We start from the raw sequence: 21385 nt of genomic DNA, 5'->3' as shown, positions 1-21385 counted from the left end.
GTCTGTTTATTCTCTTGACTGTTTCTTTGGCTGTGCAGAAGCTTTTTAATTTAATCATGTCCCATTCATTTATTTTTGTTGCTGCTGTGATTGCCTTGGGGGTCTTCTTCATAAATTCTTTGCCTAGGCCAATGTCTGTAAGAGTCTTTACTACATTTTCTTCTAGAATTCTGATTGTATCACGCCTAAGGTTTAGGTCTGTTATCCACCGTGATTTGATTTTTGTGAGAGGTGAAAGCTGTGGGTCCTGTTTCAGTCTTCTACAAGTGGCTTACCAATTCTCCCAGCACCATTTATTGAATAGGGATTCTTGTCCCCAGAGTATATTCTTTCCCGCTTTGTCAAAAATTAGGTGACTATATGAGGATGGTTCTACATTTGGATTTTCTGTTGTGTTCCACTGGTCTGTGTCCCTGCACTTGTGCCAGTACCAGGCTGTTTTAAGAACCACGGCCTTGTAGTATAGTTTGAGGTCTGGCAAATTAATACCTCCCATTTTGTTTTTGTTGCTGAAAATTGCTTTTGCTATACGGGGTCTTCTTTGATTCCATACAAAGTGTATAATTATTTTCTCTATGTCTGTAAAGAATGATGTTGGTAATTTAATAGGGATTGCATTGAATCTGTAGATCACTTTGGGTAGTATAGACATTTTAACAATGTTGATTCTTCCGATCCACGAGCATGGTATATTTTTCCATCTATTTGCAAGTTCTGCTATTTCTTTTCTCAGTGTTTCATAGTTTTCCTTATAGAGGTCCTTTACCTCTTTAGTTAGATATATACCTAGATATTTTATTTTCTTTGTTGCTATTTTGAAGGGTATTGAGTCTTTAATTTGGTTTTCCGATTGACTGTTATCGGCATATATAAATGCCTCTGATTTGTGTATATTAATTTTGTAGCCTGAGACTTTGCTATATTCGTTAATCAATTCCAGGAGTCTCATGGTTGAATCCTGGGAGTTTTCCAGATATAACATCATATCATCAGCAAAAAGTGAGAGTTTGATCTCTTCCTTCCCTATTTGGACTCCCTTGATTCTGCTCTCTTGCCTGATAGCTCTCGCAAGGACTTCCAATACTATGTTGAAAAGTAATGGAGACAATGGGCAGCCCTGTCTGGTTCCATCTTTTAATCTAAAACAGCTCCTTCCTTTGTTTTTAAAATTTGATTCTGGTTTAGCTGACTGCTTTCTATGGTGTCATTTTACTCAGACTTCTGTCCTCTGTCATTCCTGCTGACTGGAGGTTATATCCATAGGTTAAATTGACTAAAGTTCAACATTTATATTTGTCAAGAATTCTTCATAGATAATGTTGTATACTTTATGTTGAACCTCATCATTGGGACATCACCTTGGATCCTCTCACTTTTAGTGACACTAAAATGGATTTCTGGTTTTAGGAAAGTTCCACATGTTTCCCATGAACTTTTACCTCAGGTTCTACCTTCCATTGACAACGATTGTTTGAATGGTTTATTTTATTAAGGGTTGCTAAATGGTGGTTTTCTAATTCTTTTATTTCTCCTTCATTTCTTGGCTGAATTTCTTCTAAATAGATGAATATTCTTCATGCACTTGCTTACTCTGAAATGCAGTTCATATTGGAAGAGCCAATGGAAGGCTCTTGACTAACTTTTTCCCTTTAACTATCAATTCTACATGACAATTTTTTCCCTTTTCATGACTAATTTTTTCACTTTAATTATCCGTTTTCAGAGTAATGAATTGATGCCTTGATGCCCTAGCAATCTTCAATGATGTCTAATCAGTTTTGTTTTTTACCCTTGGTGGGTTTTCTTGGTATCATTATACACTCATTGCTTTTTACAAATTCAATGTTCTATTGCAGTTATTCTTTTTGGTACTCAAGTTGTCCTATCTTTGGCCAAAGTCTGCATCTTTAAGCTGCCTCTTTGTTCTTTGGATCTGTCCCCATAAGCCTTTGGTAACTTTCTTGTTTTCTGAAAGAAAAAGATGTTCCAAGCTAATCTTGGGCATTTACTGCCCCAGACATAGAATCAACCATTTCTTCAAGAAATCTTGATTTCTTTTAGTAAGAAATGGTATTTAGATACCACAAATTGGGCCAGAGTAATGCTCATTGTTATTGGGTTGTCATCATTTCTAGGATTTTTCAGTAGAAAAAGCAAGGAAACATGTATACTTAAAAAGGAAAAAAAAAATCATGAGTTTATATTGTTACTTCTAATTCAAATTAAAGATAATAAGGTTTTTATTTAAATTTGATTTCATACTTGGATCTCTGTTTTTAATGCTAAATATCACATTTCCTAACAATGTTAACAGCATTTGCTTCATCATGCTGTTAAAAATAACAATACTGATATTATTAGTAGTAACGTAACTATTGAATGAGCTTTAGGATTTCTTTGCAATTCTCTTTTCTTTGTCCTGAGAATATATCCTAAGAATGTGCAATTAAAATATTATGTTCTAATATCAGTTGGAATAACAGTAGGATAATTCTTTTCTCTGTGTATATCAAACAACATGAAACACAGTTAGGTTCAATTTATTCAGTTTTTTTTCCCCTAAATTTTAGGGATTCGTTTTAAGGTCGAAGCACTGTTTGTGATTAAAAAACAACAGCAGGCCGGGCGCAGTGGCTCACGCCTGTAATCCTAGCACTCTGGGAGGCCGAGGTGGGCGGATCGTTTGAGCTCAGGAGTTCGAGACCAGCCTGAGCAAGAGCGAGACCCCATCTCTACTACAAATAGAAAGAAATTATATGGACAGCTAAAAATATATATAGAAAAAATTAGCCGGGCATGGTGGCGCATGCCTGTAGTCCCAGCTACTCGGGAGGCTGAGACAGGAGGATCCTTTGAGCTCAGGAGTTTGAGGTTGCTGTGAGCTAGGCTGACGCCACGGCACTCACTCTAGCCTGGGCAACAGAGTGAGACTCTGTCTCAAAAAAAAAAAAAAAAAAACAACAGCAGAAAATAGTGATTGAGTTTACTAGAGCCAGATACTATGTTGAATCTTCAAAAGCTAAAATGCAATTTATATAAAGTTTTTGACACATTGCACTCTCATTTTTAAAAATCCCTTACCACACAAGAAGAGTCAAGTAAATATTCTATTCATTTCTGTTCTCATCACTACCCTTCCAAAATCAAAACTAGTCACACAAAGGATTCCTTCTATTCATACCATTAAGTTTTAGCTAGGGAGAGGAGACCTATATAATGATTTAAAAAAAAAAAATGTTCAAAGCAGTACCAACAATAAGTTGTCAGAAGAAAAGGGGCACTAGAGTGGGTTTGTAATGGATAGCATACAAGGGGACTTGTACTGGGCTTAGAAAAAAGATCAGGAGTAAATAACATAAGAGAAGAAGAGAGACTGACTTAAAGATAAACAAGAAGACCCTATCCTTTCTGATTTGAGGTTTAAAAGAAGAAAATTTCAGGATGATCTGCTCATTAAGGTGCACTGACAGGAAAATAGAGCGTATTTTTGAAAATCAGTTTTGGTGCCTAAATGTCTTCTGTGCTAGTGATTTAAACTAGGAGTAAATAATTTTGTATAAGTATTTTTATATAAGTATCTATTTTATTATTTTATATAAGTACCTATTGAAAACAGAAATCGAGATGCTCAAAAGCCTTGCCATTTATACTGTAAGTGTTCACTGGAAGACAAAATGATTTGCACCCATCCTCAGGAATTCTCATGGCAGAGTAATTGGTACACTATCTTATTATAGTTAATTATAGCTATGGACTGTGGTTTTCGACTCCTCAGGTCTCTTGAAATTTAAATCCAATGTTATGACAATATTAGTTTTGCCTGGAGCCTAAGGACCCAATTCAGAGAGTTCATGTATATGCCAAATACCTCCCTATTTGTATATTAATGTTAAGAAGAAGAAAAATTAGGATTTTTGGAAGAAACATCTCTTAGAAGGGAAATCTGTATTCTAATTCTTGACCTTCTTGATTATACAAATTAGAGGGAAAAATTAGTCACCAACATAAACTGGCAAATACAGTTTTGGGGTTTAGTCTCAGAAGCTGCAACATCATAGCAAAAGGACACCCCAATGTCAGTAATCTATCTATGAAGATGAAGCCTTTATTTATAAATTAAAGGGCTAGCCAATGAGGCATCGTGGAAACCCTTTTATAAAACAATTTCATTTCTGTGAAGGAAAGAGCACCTTAGCATTATGTCTGTCCCATGCCCACTTACCCACTGTATCCTCTCTATGTTTTGCTGACTCTAGGTCGGCTTCCTATGCTTGATGGTAATGTGTGGTCACAGCACCTGGAACCACTGTTTCTTAAACTTTTTGGACTGTGACCCCTAGTATATAATATTTGAAGCAAAAATTTTGCAAGAAAAAAGTTGTCCTCGCTATAATATACAGATGAATAGTGAGATTTTAATTTAACATATTTATAATTTTATTTTCTAAAAAGGCTGGTGGCAACCCACTAAATTGAGTTCGCAATGTGCTAGGTCACCACCTGCCTTGAGAAAAACCTCTAGCTATCTGTCTTCTCCCCAGCTCTGATTCACCCTTGTTTTGTAACAGATGCTGCCATGTACAACAACTCTGGAGCTCTGCCCACCTCCCCTATGGCACCTACAACCTATGGTATGTGTGATTCCTAATTACAAAATTAAGTTGAAGGGACCTCCTGGAGGATGAAGAAGGGTGGTGATTTGCAAAGGCCAGACTATCTGTGTGGGAGGCTTTACACCAGGTGGCTTTGGATGAAGAGTAGCCCTGGAAAGGTAGGACAGTCCACCTCAAAGTTAAGGTCTCAAATTCACTCTCTTCACTACTGATTTATTGATTCTTCAGCTGAGGCAGAGTCTGGAGTTGTCTCAAATTGCTCCATGAAAATTTGGGAAACTTGGAGCAAGAACAGGGAAAGGTACATTCCTAGGTGAGACTCATAGTGGGGATCTTAATGAATGGGTGAAAGTCTATGAAACTGCCGGTCTCTCTAACTGGAAATAAATATGCAAAAGTGCATTCATTGCTCCAGACAGTCACTGGCCATACCAGCCAGCAATCTGGGAAACGTGTGATTGAATGTCTCCAAAGAGCACTCTCAGCTACCTTGGCATGTCTCAAAGAATGCAGAGAGTGAAACTAGTTCCTCATCTGTTTTACATGAGGTGTGATTAGGAGACCCAGGCCATGCTAATACAGGGACAAAATTTGGAGAAGAATGGAAAAACTCTCCATTATCTAGTCTGAGACATGTGGGAGGGGAGGCTACTATTCCATGGATGAGGAGTGGAGAATATAGGAGCAAAATAATAAAACAGTAGCATGGGCAAGAATAAGCAGAAGTATTAAGGTAGGATCTTCTGCAATTATCCTCCTGAACAGGGTCTACCTCCAGTCCAGTCCCTCATGCTTTTTCTTGCCCCAGGAGATGATTATATTCTCTGCTTTCTCTTCCTGGTCACAGACCCAATGCTTAAAGTCGATGACAGCAACACTCGGATCCTGATTGGCTGCTTGGTGGCCATCATCTTCATCCTCTTGGCCATCATTGTCATCATCCTCTGGAGGCAGTTCTGGCAGAAAATGCTGGAGAAGGTGAGACAGTGCTGGATGGGCAGGACTTGAGAAGCTTCTCTGTCCTTTCCTGAGCCACTAATGCCCCAGGAGTGAAAGGCAAATTACAAGACTTGATAAAGGGTTAGAGTTAACAGGGAATACCAAGAAGCATAGGAATGGGGCAGATTGTTGTTGAAAGGATCCAGAAATGAATTAGCTAACACTATTTTCTCATTTTTAGAATGGAGACATTAGAACACTCAGAATACTCTCCCTAATACACCAAATCTCAAGTCAGATGTTTTCCTTAAAAATTCTGATTCACTGGTTTGGGGTGGAGTGCAGGCATCTTTATGTTTTTTTAATTTAACAGTGATTCTGATGCATATCCAAGGTTGAAAATCACTCTCCTAAATGTCTAGATAAAATTTCTTAAAATGCTTTTGAAGTTCCTTCTCTTCTTTTTCTGTTTGTTTGCTTGTTTTGGGGGGGGGGGGGTGTGCGTGTATGTGTAGAAAAACATTCAAGCCAAGTTTCTCACAATTCTATTCATTTTGAGTCCTTCCTGAGATTCTTTCTATCTAAGCCAAAATGATCTGAATAACTTTCACTACATTTATCTAACACTTTATACTCCACAAAGACATTTTTCTCATGTATGATTTTATTTGAACCTCATCGAGTAATAATGAGATGGGCGTAGTTATATTGAGCTATTTTTCTGATGAGAAAATGTGATGTGCTCAAGGTCATGCAACTAGTATTCAATCTTCTATGTTCTTTCCAATTGTTAATATTGAAATATGCTGATTTCTTTCTTCTAAAATATATATATTCCATCAAAGATGGAATAGCTGTGACTTTTCTTGGTTTCTTGGACCAGATAGTAACTCCCTGGGAACTGCTGCTAAGTGTCTGATTCTCTTGGAGTCAGCTGATGAGTATGTGTTTCTGCCTTTGATCAAAGTCAATGAGTTCTACCTGATAGACATGGACTGTGAGAGGTCATAGAAACTCTGAGCTGTGGGGCTTTGAGCTGCTTATTGAGGGCAGGGAACAGGAAGGAAGATATAGCCTGATTGATTGATCTCTGTGTTTAGGGGCGGTCTCTCAGAGGAGACCAATGCCTGCGTAGAGTATATTACAGAGGAGGGGAAGGGCACCGTGAGATTGGGCTTGAATCTCCAGAACTCTGGATAGGACAGGACAAAGGGGGCTCAAATCAGAGAAGTGAAGGAGTCACCCAAATGAGTAGCCCGCAGTTCCTTCTGACCCGTTCCACATTCAGGTCCCTGAGATGGTTATTTTAAGGTTGTTAGATAGGAACATTTCACAGGAGATAGAATCTCCTTGCTTCCTACAAGGACCTCTACCATCAGTCTGAAAACACTTTACCTAGATTCAAGCTTTCAATTCATATATAGTGACTAGACTAAAAGGCAGAATGTACAGACTCACTTATTGGCATGACTATGTTTTGAGGCATCAATGGGGGATATCAGAACCTGTCCTCTTTTAGACGGCTGGGACACACTGGTACCTAGGTGAGACACTCCAGGGTGGTGGGGGAAGCTGGTGGGCTGAAGGTTCATTGGATAGCTTAAAGTGGATGTGTGTCTTTCTGGAATAGTCTGTTAGGACTACATTTTAGCTGGGGGAGAAGGATCTGTGTTTTCTTTTTTTTTTTTGAGACAGAGTCTCGCTTTGTTTCCCGGGCTAGAGTGAGTGCCGTGGCTTCAGCCTAGCTCACAGCAACCTCAAACTCCCGGGCTTAAGCGATCCTACTGCCTCAGCCTCCCGAGTAGCTGGGACTACAGGCATGAGCCACCATGCCCGGCTAATTTTTTCGATATATATTTTATGTTGGCCAGATAATTTCTTTCTATTTTTAGTAGAGACGGGGTCTCCCTCTTGCTCAGGCTGGTCTCAAACTCCTGACCTTGAGTGATCCACCCGCCTCGGCCTCCCAGAGTGCTAGGATTACAGGCGTGAGCCACCGCACCCGGCCAAGGATCTGTGTTTTCTATCAACTTTTTGTCTTTATTTGAGCCAGAATTTACCACACTTCTTTGGGTCTTTCTTCTGAGGCCTGTTGGAATATCTTCATGGGCTTCATTTTGGATTGGAGATTCTCCAGGCAAAAGGGAGAGCAACAATTTTGCCCTTGAATATTTAACTTGGTCCTTCAAGAAACTCTTTCTAGCCTTGTATATCCTGAGTAAGAGAGCTCAAACTGCTCTGGAATGACACTCAGGATTTCTTCCTGGGGACATAATTTTATATGGAAAATCTTTAAGCGCACACATATATTCTAAGAACACTACTTAATGTAGTTTTAGGCTGTAGCCTTATTTGTAGGATACTTTTGATGGTACTCCCTCTTTGAGATATAAAACCCACGTTTATTGAGTATCTACTATGTGCTGGGCTGCATGCTCAGTACTGGGGATATCACAGCAAAAAAGAACCTTTCAGTCTAGTGGAAAAGCCCACATCTAAGTTCCTCCATCGAACACCCACACTGTTTGTTAAAGTGCAGCATTTTACATGTTTAAATCCAAATACTCACACACATTTAGATGCTGGCATTTTCCTCTTGATGAAGCAGGCAGATTATATTGAATCAGATGCCACAACATTTAGTTGTTTTGTTGTTCTTCTTGCTGGATTAGGTGTAATTCACTTTGGTATCCCCAGACACCTAGGGATTTCCTGTCCCATTTTGTAGCCGTTTTATTTTTGGTTAGTAAAAATGTGGGGTCGGAGGTATTATAATATTTTACCTACAGTGCCAGGATGCTCAGATGAACTGTTGATTCATCACATTACAGGACATTTGTTAAATTAATGAGCATTTTAATTTATGTCCACATAAAGTCAAAGCAGTTAAAGGATAAGCCAGCAAAACCTATTGTTAAATAGAACATAGAAAACTCTATAAGATCAAGAAGATCTTTGGCTACTGATAGGTTCTTACAGCATCATGTAAATGACGCTTATAAGTACTTCAAGTACTTCAGAATGTTAATGTGTGTGGGCAGCACAGAAATTAGGAGGTCAAATTCTGTCTTGAAGAAATGAAGGATTATTCTAAATTATTCTAAGTTCCTACATCACAGGCATTTGTGGAACCAGACTGCACCCCTGTCACTTGCTGTGTTTCTGGGTTTTAAGAGTAGTAAAGGATTATTTCATTTCATCTGAGTGGAAGAGTTAGGTTTAGGTTTAGGAAGGGGAGGAAGTGATGGTTTAGGAAGAGGAGGAAGTGATAGTCCCCTTTGTGCCAACGTGCCCTTCTACCCGATCTTCTCTTCCAGGCCTCCCGGAGGATGCTGGATGACGAAATGACAGTCAGCCTTTCTCTGCCAAGTGATTCCAGCATGTTCAACAATAATCGCTCCTCATCGCCAAGCGAACAGGAGTCCAACTCCACTTACGATCGCATCTTTCCCCTTCGCCCTGACTACCAAGAGCCATCCAGGCTCATACGAAAACTCCCAGAATTTGCTCCAGGGGAGGAGGAGTCAGGTGCGGATGACGCGGTGGGCAGGGGGTTGGGGGAGAAGCCTTGCCAAGCATCTGATAGGGATCACACTCCTGCTCCGGGTTAACTACATCTATTTTTAGTTTATGCTGATCTCCGGAGAAATCCACATTCTCTTTCTAGATTTGGTCTGCTGCTGCTAGCCTTGTTCGGGCACCTCTCCTTTGCTAGGGAACGTAAGATATTTAGAGTGACTCATATGTCAAAAGAGGAAATTTAAGAAAAGGTGTTACTAAGGTGACAACAACAAAAGAAACTAAACTATCCAATTAGTCTAACCTCATTTTACATGTGAGAAAAGGGAGAAGGCCTAGATACAGTACTCACCCAGCACCAAACTTCATGAGGGGTAAATTCAGGATAGAATTTCACCTGGAGAAAAAAAAATAAATGAATGAAGCTAATGGCATTCTAAAATTTCCAGTTTTGTAGCCATCTAGATAATTGAGTTATCTTATTTTGGTTAACTTCTCTTTGGTAAATATTGATTAGGATAATACAAGATTTTATCATGAAAGTAAATGTTTCTTGCCATTTCTTAATAAAAGCATTGAGGTAAAACAGTACAACAGGTGAAATATTGATTGTCAATTGAGTGTCAATTGATTCAAATCCCAATGTCTTTTTAAAAATGCTGCAGAGTGACATGAGAAGGGAAGCTGGGGTCATCTTTGAAGCTCTGAGCAGCTTTTCTGTAAGGTCTTCAATTTAACAGTGACCCAAGTCAGAAGAAGAGGACTTGTGTTAGGAGAAAGAAGCATGGCCTGAGCTGGATGCAGAGACAGGCAGGACTAAATATGACAGCATAGGGTTTTTAAGGAAGGGGTCTTTTGTTTTGTTTTGTTTTGTTTGTTTGTTTGTTTTTTTGAGGAAAGGAAGATAACATCTATTTTATCACTCAACAAATAGAAAATATTGAGAGAGCACACTAAACTCAGGTAACTTCACAGAGAGAGCAAGAATAAAGAATATAAACCAACTTATTTCTGAGACTGAACTGAAGTAATTTATCTATTTTCTGAAGGCTAAAACATCCTGCATCTCACATTTTAACATTTAAAGTGAAGATACATTTTAAACTAGATCATATAAATTTAATCTGAAAGTTTTAAATCCCCAAGATAGGGATTAAAACAATGACAGTACCTTAAAATTTAGGAAATATGTAACTAAACCTTAAACCTTTACTATTCCCCACCGTGATACACCATCAGCTTTCCTATAGCTTCGCCATACAATTCCACAGGATTAGCTAAGGAAGTTGTTAATAGTCATGTATTATGAGGAGAAGAATGAGAGATAAAATGGTCTGAAGGTCACAAGAAAGCCTCTAGAGGAAGGAAAACCATTTTACAAGTAAGTGAAATGAAGTGGATTAGGCTGTCATGGGGTGTGTTCCAGCCCTCCTCTCAGATTTTCATCCTTGAAGAGATCTCCAAAGATGCCCCCTGGTACGAGACTGGTTGTCCTTGTCTTCCCAGGCTGCAGTGGCATTGTGAAGCCAGTCCAGCCCAGCGGCCCTGAGGGGGTGCCCCACTATGCAGAGGCCGACATAGTGAACCTCCAGGGAGTGACAGGCGGCAACACCTACTCAGTGCCTGCTGTCACCATGGACCTGCTCTCAGGGAAAGACGTGGCAGTGGAAGAATTCCCCAGGAAACTCTTAACTTTCAAGGAGAAGCTGGGAGAAGGCCAATTTGGGGAGGTGAGTTGATCCTTTGACTGGGGTCTCGGGTCCTTGATAGCTCAGAGGAAGTGGTTGGATAAAAATGGTCAGTAGAATAAAGTGTCCCTTCCGGAAGTGGATTCACAACTGAATGTCTCCTCCACTGGTCTCTCCTTGCATTATCCTCTGGAAGACTAGTGTTGGGTCAGCCTCAACTTTGTCAGGTAGCTGTGGAGTTCCTGAGACGTCTGATTTTTCTACAGGAATTTTTAAGGAGGTCAAGTCACTAGACTTCAGATACCCTGAAAAACATTCAATATTTTCAAAAATTTCTGCAATAGGTTACAGAGGGTGGGGCCCACAAATGTGGTCATCTTTTATGAACTGTCCAGGAACACCCTGCTGCTTGAGAGCCACTTTGTTTTTTCCTTTTAATGGGAATTAAATATAAAATGGTCAAAAACAACCTCGCCCCTGCCTTTGGTCCCAGAATCAGCCACCAGGGAATGAATCAACCACTAAGATAAGGAGGAGTACTCTTCTCCGTTGCCCTCAGAGTGATGCATGAAATATTAAACGTTTCGCTCTTGCATCAGTCACATGAACCTTCTGAGAACTCAAAGCAATGTTTTAAGTTGTGATAGGAACTCTGCAACTCTGCTATCTAAATTTCAGATATAATACTTTGTTTCATAAGAATGTGTTATTGGTTTTCAGTGTAGGTCCCATGTTGTCTTCTTGGGTAGGTCTGTTGTTAGAGGAGGTAGAGAGGTCCACAGCGTTTGTTCATGGTGTTATATGTACCCATGGTTGAAAACTCACACTTGTTATACTGTTACTAATATACAGGAGTTACTTATAATGTTACACCCCATCATAAGGAATTACCTTAGGAAATTGCCTTATGTTTTGCGGATCCAATAACCAACAAATCAAAGTTCAAGCATTTATACTAAATAACATTTTATAGTGGGCTATGCTGTAATAAAATGTTGTTATTAATTTATTCATTCACTTATTCAATATTCCAATCAATGTCTATTTCTTTTATAACGCAGGCATGTATTGTATTAGCTGGGTACTTTATTATTGTTTTTTATTTTATCAATTATTTGAATCAAAGATATGTTGTACATATCGTCTTATCAGTCTTTTGGTTATTTTGCCTCAGTTGTGAGAGTTAGTTTATCTCCAGGAAATGCCCAGCAAGAGTACTGAGACATCTTCAGGAGAAATGATGATGCTGAGACTAGATGACTTTTGTCTAGGTTCATCTCTGTGAAGTGGAGGGAATGGAAAAGTTCAAAGACAAAGATTTTGCCCTAGATGTCAGTCCCAACCAGCCTGTCCTGGTGGCCGTGAAAATGCTCCGAGCAGATGCCAACAAGAATGCCAGGTCTGTGGTCTGCATTTTGAATTTTCCTTTATGTATACTTCATCTTTAGGACCAAGAATACTCCTGGATACTTCTGAGCAATTTTTTCTTTTGAGCTGGAAGGTCTGTGAGCTGCCTCACATTTCCATTGTTACGCTTTTTTGTTCTGATGGGGTCTGCAGTCCTCATCTTTTTCTCCATCTCTCTCAAACAAAAATGCATATTTTCCATTGTATTTGTCACATATTTACTTCCCCACACCTTTGCACAGCACTGTATTTACCAACATATACGTAGTTGTGTACTTCTTTAATCACTGTACACAGAATACTCCTGAATGCGATTACCTGCTCTCGACAGACTTTTCACACTCACACACATCTTTCTTGCCAAGCCTCTTCCATTCTCCTTTTTTCACATCTCTATTTACTTTCTTATCTCCTTTTTTCTCTTTTATGCTCCTTTTCTTCTATGTTCAGCAACCCCCAAAATGAGAAGCTACCTCTACTTGGAAAAATAGCCATGGAACTCAAAGCAAAAGGATCCACAGTCCTTTAGCAGTTTTCCAAACTGGCTAATAGATCCTTTACCACATAAATGGCAGCTTCTAGCCATACTCCGTGGTCTGACAGCCTTTCCATTACAGTGATGGTGAGTTAATCCTCACCCAGAGGGGCATGCTGGTTGAAAGTTGGTTGTATGTGTCCCAGAGAAATCTGCACATCTGGATAATAAATGCATTTTCCCATTCCTGTTGTCTTGATTTGTCTCACTGATATTCATAGTGAGAGAAAGTTTATTATTTCTATTACTCAAGTTTTTATAAATTCCAAGAATGGTGATAGGTTTCATTAAAAGTCATGCAACTGACAGGATGTGGAAGAAGAAAGAAAGGTGAGGTAACAAAACTATGGAGGTTTTAGAATTTTAACTGAGAATTTCAATCTTAAGGATATTGGTATGAATGAAAAGTGACATTCTCTCAGCCCCATGGAGAGATGGAGTATTCCTCATATTAACCTTAGCACATTATTAGAGAGAGTGGCAAGGAGAAAAACAAACCACAGGATAAGACAAAGCCTTTCTCCATTGTTTGTTGTGCCTCCACCGGTGCCCACTCCCATTTAACAGTGATGGATGGCCTCAGCTCTGGACCCTCCCAAGCCATGGAAACCCCAGGTTTGGGTTGAAGAAAGGATGAAAGAGGGGAGGTATTGAACTAGGACTACATTGATCCCAAGGGCTTCCTATTGACATAGTATCACTTCTAGTCTTGGGTTCCTACAACACTCACAGTAGACTTATGACTGGTTTGCACCTATAGTGTTGGGAATGTGGGCTAGTAGCTTCACTAACCTAAATATTCCTACTTTATAATTCAAGGGTGACTGTCACCATGTACTCAAACAATTATTAGCCTTGGCCAAGGTAGTACATTTTTTGAAATGACCCCACTTTACCACCATGGCCTTTAAACAGCTCTATTTTGAACAGGCTGCTAAAGGTATGTTCTGACTGACTGCTGGTGCATAATGTATTAAGAAAAGCCATTGTGAGAAAATAAAGAATTATCAGATAAACCAAAGGGTGGTTGTTCACTTTATAAAAAGTTTTACTTTATTAATAGAGTGACTTCAAGGCTTTTTAAAAAGGTAAATACCTTAGCGCACTTGGGCTATGACTTTCAGTGAAAACTCTCATTTTGAAGAGTAGTTTTTAGTAGCCTATGTTTGGTTCAGCAAATATTAATCACTTTCTATGCGGCAGGCATTTTGTTAGATTCTAGGGATGCAAAGGTGAATAACTCATGGATCTCATTCTCAAAAACATTATGGTTGAATAAGGGTCCAGCATATTCCAGGAGAAGTAGAACGAGACCATTTCCAGTGCCAATTTCTCTGTCCTCTCAAAGGTTATCCAAAGGGAAACAAGACTTGGTGTATTGGGTAGGAATAGATTTTGTTGTGCATTCTTCCCCTTTTTAATTCTGATTCTGGCAACCTCTGGGTTTATCTATGTCTATGTCCTCCAAAGGAATGATTTTCTTAAGGAGATAAAGATCATGTCCCGGCTCAAGGACCCAAACATCATCCGTCTCCTAGCTGTGTGTATCACCGACGACCCTCTCTGCATGATCACTGAGTACATGGAGAATGGAGATCTCAATCAGTTTCTTTCCCGCCATGAACCCCCAAATTCTTCCTCCAGCAACATACCCACTGTAAGGTAAACAAGCCAGATCTTTTATGTCTTCCCTGTGGTCATGAAAGCAACCTGGCATCTGAAAAACAGGGAGCAGGGAGCCTTAGAGTTCATCTTTGTTCTGGGATGGTGGGGGTGAGTGGTGTGTGGGGAATAATGGAACAGCTGGCCTTTGGGGAAATGCAGAGGGGTTCATTAAGAGTAGAGAAGGGTTGTTAGGGTTTAAACTCTGGTTTGTTGGTATCAACTTTAGAATGTGAGCCTTTCATGGCTTCCTGTTTCCACAGGCTACCTTCTCTCTTCTTGTCTATTTCCTTAGTTACACCAATCTGAAGTTTATGGCTACCCAGATTGCCTCTGGCATGAAGTACCTTTCCTCTCTTAATTTTGTCCATCGAGATCTGGCCACACGAAACTGCTTAGTGGGTAAAAACTACACCATCAAGATCGCTGACTTTGGAATGAGCAGAAACCTGTACAGTGGTGACTATTACCGGATCCAGGGCCGGGCCGTGCTCCCTATCCGCTGGATGTCTTGGGAGAGCATCTTGCTAGTGAGTCCCCAGCTATTATTAAGCCCGTCCCTAGCAAGTGACATGTGAGCAGGCACACATGACATGTGAGGGCAAACCTGAGAAAGCAGGAGGCCAGCTCAATAGACCATGATATTTTCTCTGACTTGAGATGATTTTCTTTGCATGCTAATTATTGTTATTATTGTTTGCCTATTTCAGCTAGAAAAAGTAACAAGGTCATTATAGAAAATTTAGAGGGAAAATTTAAAAGTATAAGGGATTTAATATCATTTTTTTTCTCTCTACCCTTTTCATCTACTGATTGGCCTTAGTTTAGGGTATTAAAAACCTTACCATTTAAAGAAATGTTATCTACACAGAATATTTTTCTCCTACATTAATTTCATAAACATATTTCTCATTAATTGTTTAGACTATCTGTATTTTTTAATAATTTCCAATATTTACTTTTTAAGTTCATCATTCTTTGCTTTATAATTTGTATTCAATTTTTAGTATTCTGCACCATGAGTGAATAATTTTTTCCAAATGTCTCTCTTGGAGATATATTTTCTGAACATGCATATCTGAGTCTTTTTATTATTGATTTTATAACCACTTAGCTGATTTATAGAATTATTAGACTATGAACTTTTACTTTCTACAATGCTGTATACATGCTATTTTGTCTTTTTTTTTTTTTTTTTTTTTTTTTTTTGAGACAGAGTCTCACTCTGTTGCCCAGGCTAGAGTGAGTGCCGTGGCGTCAGCCTAGCTCACAGCAACCTCAAACTCCTGAGCTCAAGGGATCCTCCTGTCTCAGCCTCCCGAGTAGCTGGGACAACAGGCATGCACCACCATGCCCGGCTAATTTTTTCTATATATATTTTTAGCTGTCCATATAATTTCTTTCTATTTGTAGTAGAGATGGGGTCTCGCTCTTGCTCAGGCTGGTCTCGAACTCCTGAGCTCAAACGATCCGCCCACCTCGGCCTCCCAGAGTGCTAGGATTACAGGCGTGAGCCACCACGCCCGGCCTATTTTGTCTTTTGTCTTCTATAATATTGCAGAGAAAAGCCTGAGACCAATTTGGTTTTGTTCATTCGTAAACTGCTTTTTCCTGCTTGTATTCTTATAGAATTCATGAATTAATTTTGAAATGAAAAAATGTACAGTTATTACCTTCCATTCACCAAGATAAGTACTATTAATGTTTTGGTATATTTTCTTTGAGGATTTTTTTCTATGCATGTATTTCTATATATGTATGTATGCATATTCATATATATAATTTATATTACATAATTGGGATAACACCATGCCATACAGTTCTCTATCTTTATTTTTTACTTAACATTTTATTATTTCCAATGTCATTAAATATTGTTAAAAAACATGATTTTAATGGCTGCATAATATCCCATCATGTGAATGTATCCCATAATTTAATGTCTGTATAATTTGATATTTAAATACTTTCCAATTTCCTGCTATTATGAATGATGCTGTGATATACACCAGTTCACATAAATCCTCATAAAGACCTTTTTATCTATATGGATGAATCATTATGTTTTACCCATTTCTAATGTGATAACTAAGCATTGCTCTTTCTAAAGACATTGTATGGTATTAAAAACAATGTATTAGACTAATATACAGAGGATCTGTGTATTAGAATCTGTATATTAGAATCTCAGTTTTTCCATTACTAATGGTCTTATTCACCGGGAGTAAACCTCTCCTGTCTCATTTTTCTGATTTAAAAAATAAGGATAGGCCGGGCGCGGTAGCTCACGCCTGTAATCCTAGCACTTGGGAGGCCGAGGCGGGCGGATCCTTTGAGCTCAGGAGTTCGAGACCAGCCTGAGCAAGAGCGAGACCCCATCTCTACTAAAAATAGAAAGAAATTATATGGACAACTAAAAATATATATAGAAAAAATTAGCCGGGCATGGTGGCTCATGCCTGTAGTCCCAGCTACTCGGGAGGCTGAGGCAGAAGGATCGCTTGAGCCCAGGAGTTTGAGGTTGCTGTGAGCTAGGAGGATGCCACGGCACTCACTCTACCCCGGGCAACAGAGCGAGACTCTGTTTCAAAAAAAAAAAATAAATAAAAAAATAAGGATAAATAATATCATCTACTTCACAATGTTGTAAGTATTCAATGCATGCTAATTACACCTGAGTCTCATTGCTGTCACCTGTTAAAGTCTATCTTTCCAGACTGTGGATTTCAACTGAACTGGGAAGTGAGGGTCCTGGACTCACCCAGGAAAGTACTCCATGCACTTAAACGAGATTCCTCTCTGTGTGACATGAAAACAACTGACCTCCCGTTTAAATTTTGCCTTTCTCAAGGGCATTTTCCCAAGGCTATTCTAGAACCTAAAGGTTGACCTTCTGACACTCAGTGGGAGAGTCAAATAGCTTATGGCTGCATTTCTCTCAGCTCTTGGACTCATCTCCAGGGGAGCAGAACTAAGCTGAGATCACGAGGAAAAGAGAATAGCCTGTTTCTTGACAAATTTGTGTTGTCGTTTCTAGATCCTCCATGTATATACCTTGGCAATTTCAACGTTTGTTCCCCTTGGTAGGGGAAGGGGAAAAATTCCAGATTATGAAGTCTAACCTGCTCTTGTTTGTACACAGGTTATGCTGATTTTCCCTTCTTTTCCTTACTTTATAGGGCAAATTCACTACAGCAAGTGATGTGTGGGCCTTTGGGGTTACTCTGTGGGAGACTTTCACCTTTTGCCAGGAGCAGCCCTATTCCCAGCTGTCGGATGAACAGGTTATTGAGAATACTGGGGAGTTCTTCCGAGATCAGGGGAGGCAGGTAAGAACTGTTAGGGATGAATGCATGTGGACTTGTGTGCTCTGAAAGGAGGGAGAAAGGAGAGTCTTGACTTAGCAGGAGAGGCTTGAGCTGAAAGAGGCACTATCTGGGTAAGAATATTGTAAGCCTTTGTAGTCTCCCTCAACTTCTTATTCAGTGACTGAAATCTTATAGGGAAAAATATTTTTTTTAGCATGGGGCAAAAATGGACCAGCAGCCATTCAACAAAAGAAAGCCATGCCTTCCCATCCCTCTTCATGTCCGCTGTCTGCTTTGCACTAAAAATATTCTTGATATTATAGACCTTTTTAACTTAGCATTAAAAAATTACATATTGATTATTTTAATGTTATGTTATTCAATTTTGTAAGAAAATTTCTTTTTATCATTTGGTGGAAGTTTTAATTTCTAATAATTTCTGGGATTTTATTTTTTTAATTATTTTTTTAAAGTCACTTTTAAAGGGTCCACCATTTTTACCTTCACTAGATACTAATGGTGTACCAAATACATATTAAACTGACTAACAAATGGTCAAGTAGTAAAGTCAAATACTTGATGGAAGCCAAGGACAAACCCAATAATACCATTATATGCTTAGTAAACATCTCACTTATAAGTGTAAAGTTTTAATAAAAAATACTAAATTTAATGAATTAACTTATTAAAATAATTTATTTAATTTGCATTTTATTACATTTTGCTAATGTAAAAAAATTTCATTACTATTAAATTTTTTATTTAAATTTCAATATTCAAATTTTCAGAGTTTGACATTGGAGCGTAGGGATAATAATTTCTCAACATCAGCAGCTAGATGGATTCTATGGTCACTAGACTACACATGTGTGATCTAACTCATTTTCAAGTGGCTTGACTAACTTACTGAGCATAGCAGATCTAATGCAGAAGAAAAATTTCAGTAACATGAATTGTAGAAGGAATTTTATACCTAAGATTCATAGTTTAGGAAAATCTTAAATCCTTTGTCTTCAATTGCAAGTACTTGGAAGTCTACAGTAATAATTTCAATAATTAAAAAATATATTTGACATTTTTCTTTCAATTTAGCTTCACAAAATGTGATGAATTCCCAGATAGCACTTTTCTTGAAAGCTCATGGTCTAAATGAAATTAAATAACCAAAAATTAAATATAAGTTTAAAACTCTATTTTGTTTAATGTTGTAAAATGTAACAAAATTCTACAAATATATTATGAATTATTATGAAATGTCACTTCTATTATTTGTCAAGTTTATAAGATTTTGAAAAGGGCAGCCTGAATAATTTAAATTATTTATTATTTCAATTTTATTGACATCCATTGGCTCAAAATGGATATACTGTTTTTTCTAAAGTTAACTAATGAACATCCTAGAAAGTTTTAAATTTCACCAGTAATATAAGGGAGTGTTTGTTATCCTGTAACCTTATTTATATTGATATTTCCTTTTAAATTCTTAGTATTTGATAGCCATAGTCATTTGTAACATGCTGAGTTAAGGCTTGTTAGATGTCATTAGAATTCCAGTAGAAGTCACAGATATTTGCCCTTTTACTTGTGAACTAAAACATCACCAAACTTCTAAATAAAGACCTGAAATACATCTAATATTAAAATTGAAATAAATGTGAGCTATAAATATATTTAAGAGAGAGTACTATAGACAATAAGATAATTATTTACCCAATTACTACCGCTGAGGGCTGTGGGTGGCCAGAGTCCATCCCAGCAAGTCAGGCCATGGGGGTGGGAACCAGCCCTGGACAGGACGCTACCCCATCACACCCACTCACACCCATACCTGTACTCACTCAGACAATTTAGGCACTCCAGTTCGCCTCATGTGTGCATCTCTGGGATATGGGAAGAAACTGGAGTACCCAGGGAAAAATCATACAGACATGGAAAAAACATGCAAACGCCACGCAGACAGTGGCCCAGGCCAGATTATTATTATGTTTTTCTCATCAACAAAATGTTATCCGAGGACCTACTCTAGAGCCCTAGGCTGGAATTCAGGGCAAGGCTATTGACAGGCTAAATGCAGGGATGTTGGTGCATGCTGTACAGCAGAAATCCAATCTCCTCTAGATGGGGCCAATACATGGGGTGGGGGGCAGGGGGTGGGGATGGGCAGCGCAGAGGACATTATGGCTGGGAGCTACATGGACACATCCTGCATCCCGGTTTCTGCATCTGGCTAAGATTTTTATTCTGGTTGAGAAGCTAAGGCTACAAATATATTTTTGGCTTCTGTCATGATTGGATCGCCAAGGTAAACCTCAACATGAACGAGCCATAAACAGAAGATTTGATCTCTTTTTGCTTCAGTTTCATCTTTTGCATGAAGGTAGAGACCACAGAATGGCCCATCTGGAAATCCTGCTCCAGAGAACTGGAGAAGGCAAAAGAAATAGGAAAGGGACTGATATGATTTAGAACTCTTGTGAGTAGGAAAAATAGACACCGTACCCATTTCAGGTCTCAAGTTCAAGAAAGGGGGGATGGGGCAAATCAAACCATGATGCAAAGACTCTTTTTCCCTTTCTTCTTAATATTCTCTCTCTCTCTCTTTTTTAAATTTTTGTTTTCAAAGACTTACCTTCCTCAACCAGCCATTTGCCCTGACTCTGTGTATAAGCTGATGCTTAGCTGCTGGAGAAGAGATACCAAGCACCGCCCCTCGTTCCAAGAGATCCACCTTCTGCTCCTTCAACAAGGGGATGAGTGATGCCACCCACACCTGGCAACATTCCGAACTCCCAGGACCTTCTCACAAGACCTACCACTCACCCACACCTAAGCCACTCCATCTGGACGTATATGAACCTGAGAGGCAGAGGCTTGTTTGCTTTGCTCTCTCTGTTCCTCACCTCCTCCCCCTGCACTCCCCCACTCCCTACCCCTAACTCATATATACTTTTTTTTTTTACATTAAAGAACTAAAAATGAAAAAAAAAAAGCCTAGGGCAGATAAAATCTAGTAAAAGAAATCTTATTTGATATACCAAAGTGTTAGATAACAAAGGCTAGAAAATTCAGTTAATTTATAAAGGTTAAATATGCTTGTGTTTATAAATGTGCAGATTCTAGAATATTTTTTCCATGTCACTTTTCAAAAAATATCTTCAGAAAGAACTTGAAGAATACTGATGTCTTCAGAACCATGACATTAGGCATAGGGAAAACACTTGGTAGATGTGGAGAATCTGAGGACTCAGCATTAAGCAACCAATCACAGATGGTTTTCTAATTTGGCTTCTGGACATGTCCCACTCTCTGTATTTGCCTCTCTTGTCAAAGTGGATGACACATTCTTGGAAACCCCCAGTTTCTTGGAATGGGTGTTTTGGTCATTCATGGACAGGGGTCAGGGTTAAAGTTCATATATAAAACAACAGGGGATGCAGATAGGAAAGAATGCCTGCTACAGGGCTATATGAAGGGGAGTTGTCATATTAGAAAAAGAACCTTATGCATAGAAGGATTCTTGAGTAGATAATGGACATAGGAAAGCAGGTCTGTGGAGATGGAGGACAAGTAACAGGTGCACCATCTATCCATTATTCATTGGCGATTTCTGCAGAGGGTTCTCCTCTTTGTTTTGTTCAGACATTTTTGTGTTTCATGTGTGTTTTAGTGAGAACCTGATTTTTTTGAATCTGTAAAAACTAGTGTTGTGATATC

The 21385-nt window shown here is 38.8% G+C and overlaps 1 protein-coding gene across 1 annotated transcript in view; it reads left to right on the top strand.

Annotated features, from left to right (window-relative positions):
* The window catches only part of DDR2 (discoidin domain receptor tyrosine kinase 2), a 130105-nt gene extending 109676 nt beyond the window's left edge, over positions 1–20429 (top strand). The window contains exons 9-17 of the mRNA XM_069478408.1: positions 4569–4631; positions 5461–5591; positions 8870–9080; positions 10578–10801; positions 12031–12158; positions 14172–14363; positions 14659–14893; positions 17543–17692; positions 20295–20429. Coding sequence (XP_069334509.1) covers positions 4569–4631; positions 5461–5591; positions 8870–9080; positions 10578–10801; positions 12031–12158; positions 14172–14363; positions 14659–14893; positions 17543–17692; positions 20295–20429 — 1469 coding nt within the window. The remainder of the gene's footprint in view (positions 1–4568; positions 4632–5460; positions 5592–8869; positions 9081–10577; positions 10802–12030; positions 12159–14171; positions 14364–14658; positions 14894–17542; positions 17693–20294) is intronic.
* Positions 20430–21385: the final 956 nt, after the last annotated feature.

This window comes from Eulemur rufifrons, chromosome 8 (genome assembly GCF_041146395.1).
Source record: "Eulemur rufifrons isolate Redbay chromosome 8, OSU_ERuf_1, whole genome shotgun sequence".
In the NCBI taxonomy this organism is placed as follows: domain Eukaryota; kingdom Metazoa; phylum Chordata; class Mammalia; order Primates; family Lemuridae; genus Eulemur; species Eulemur rufifrons.
This window is presented reverse-complemented; position numbering and strand designations above follow the sequence as displayed.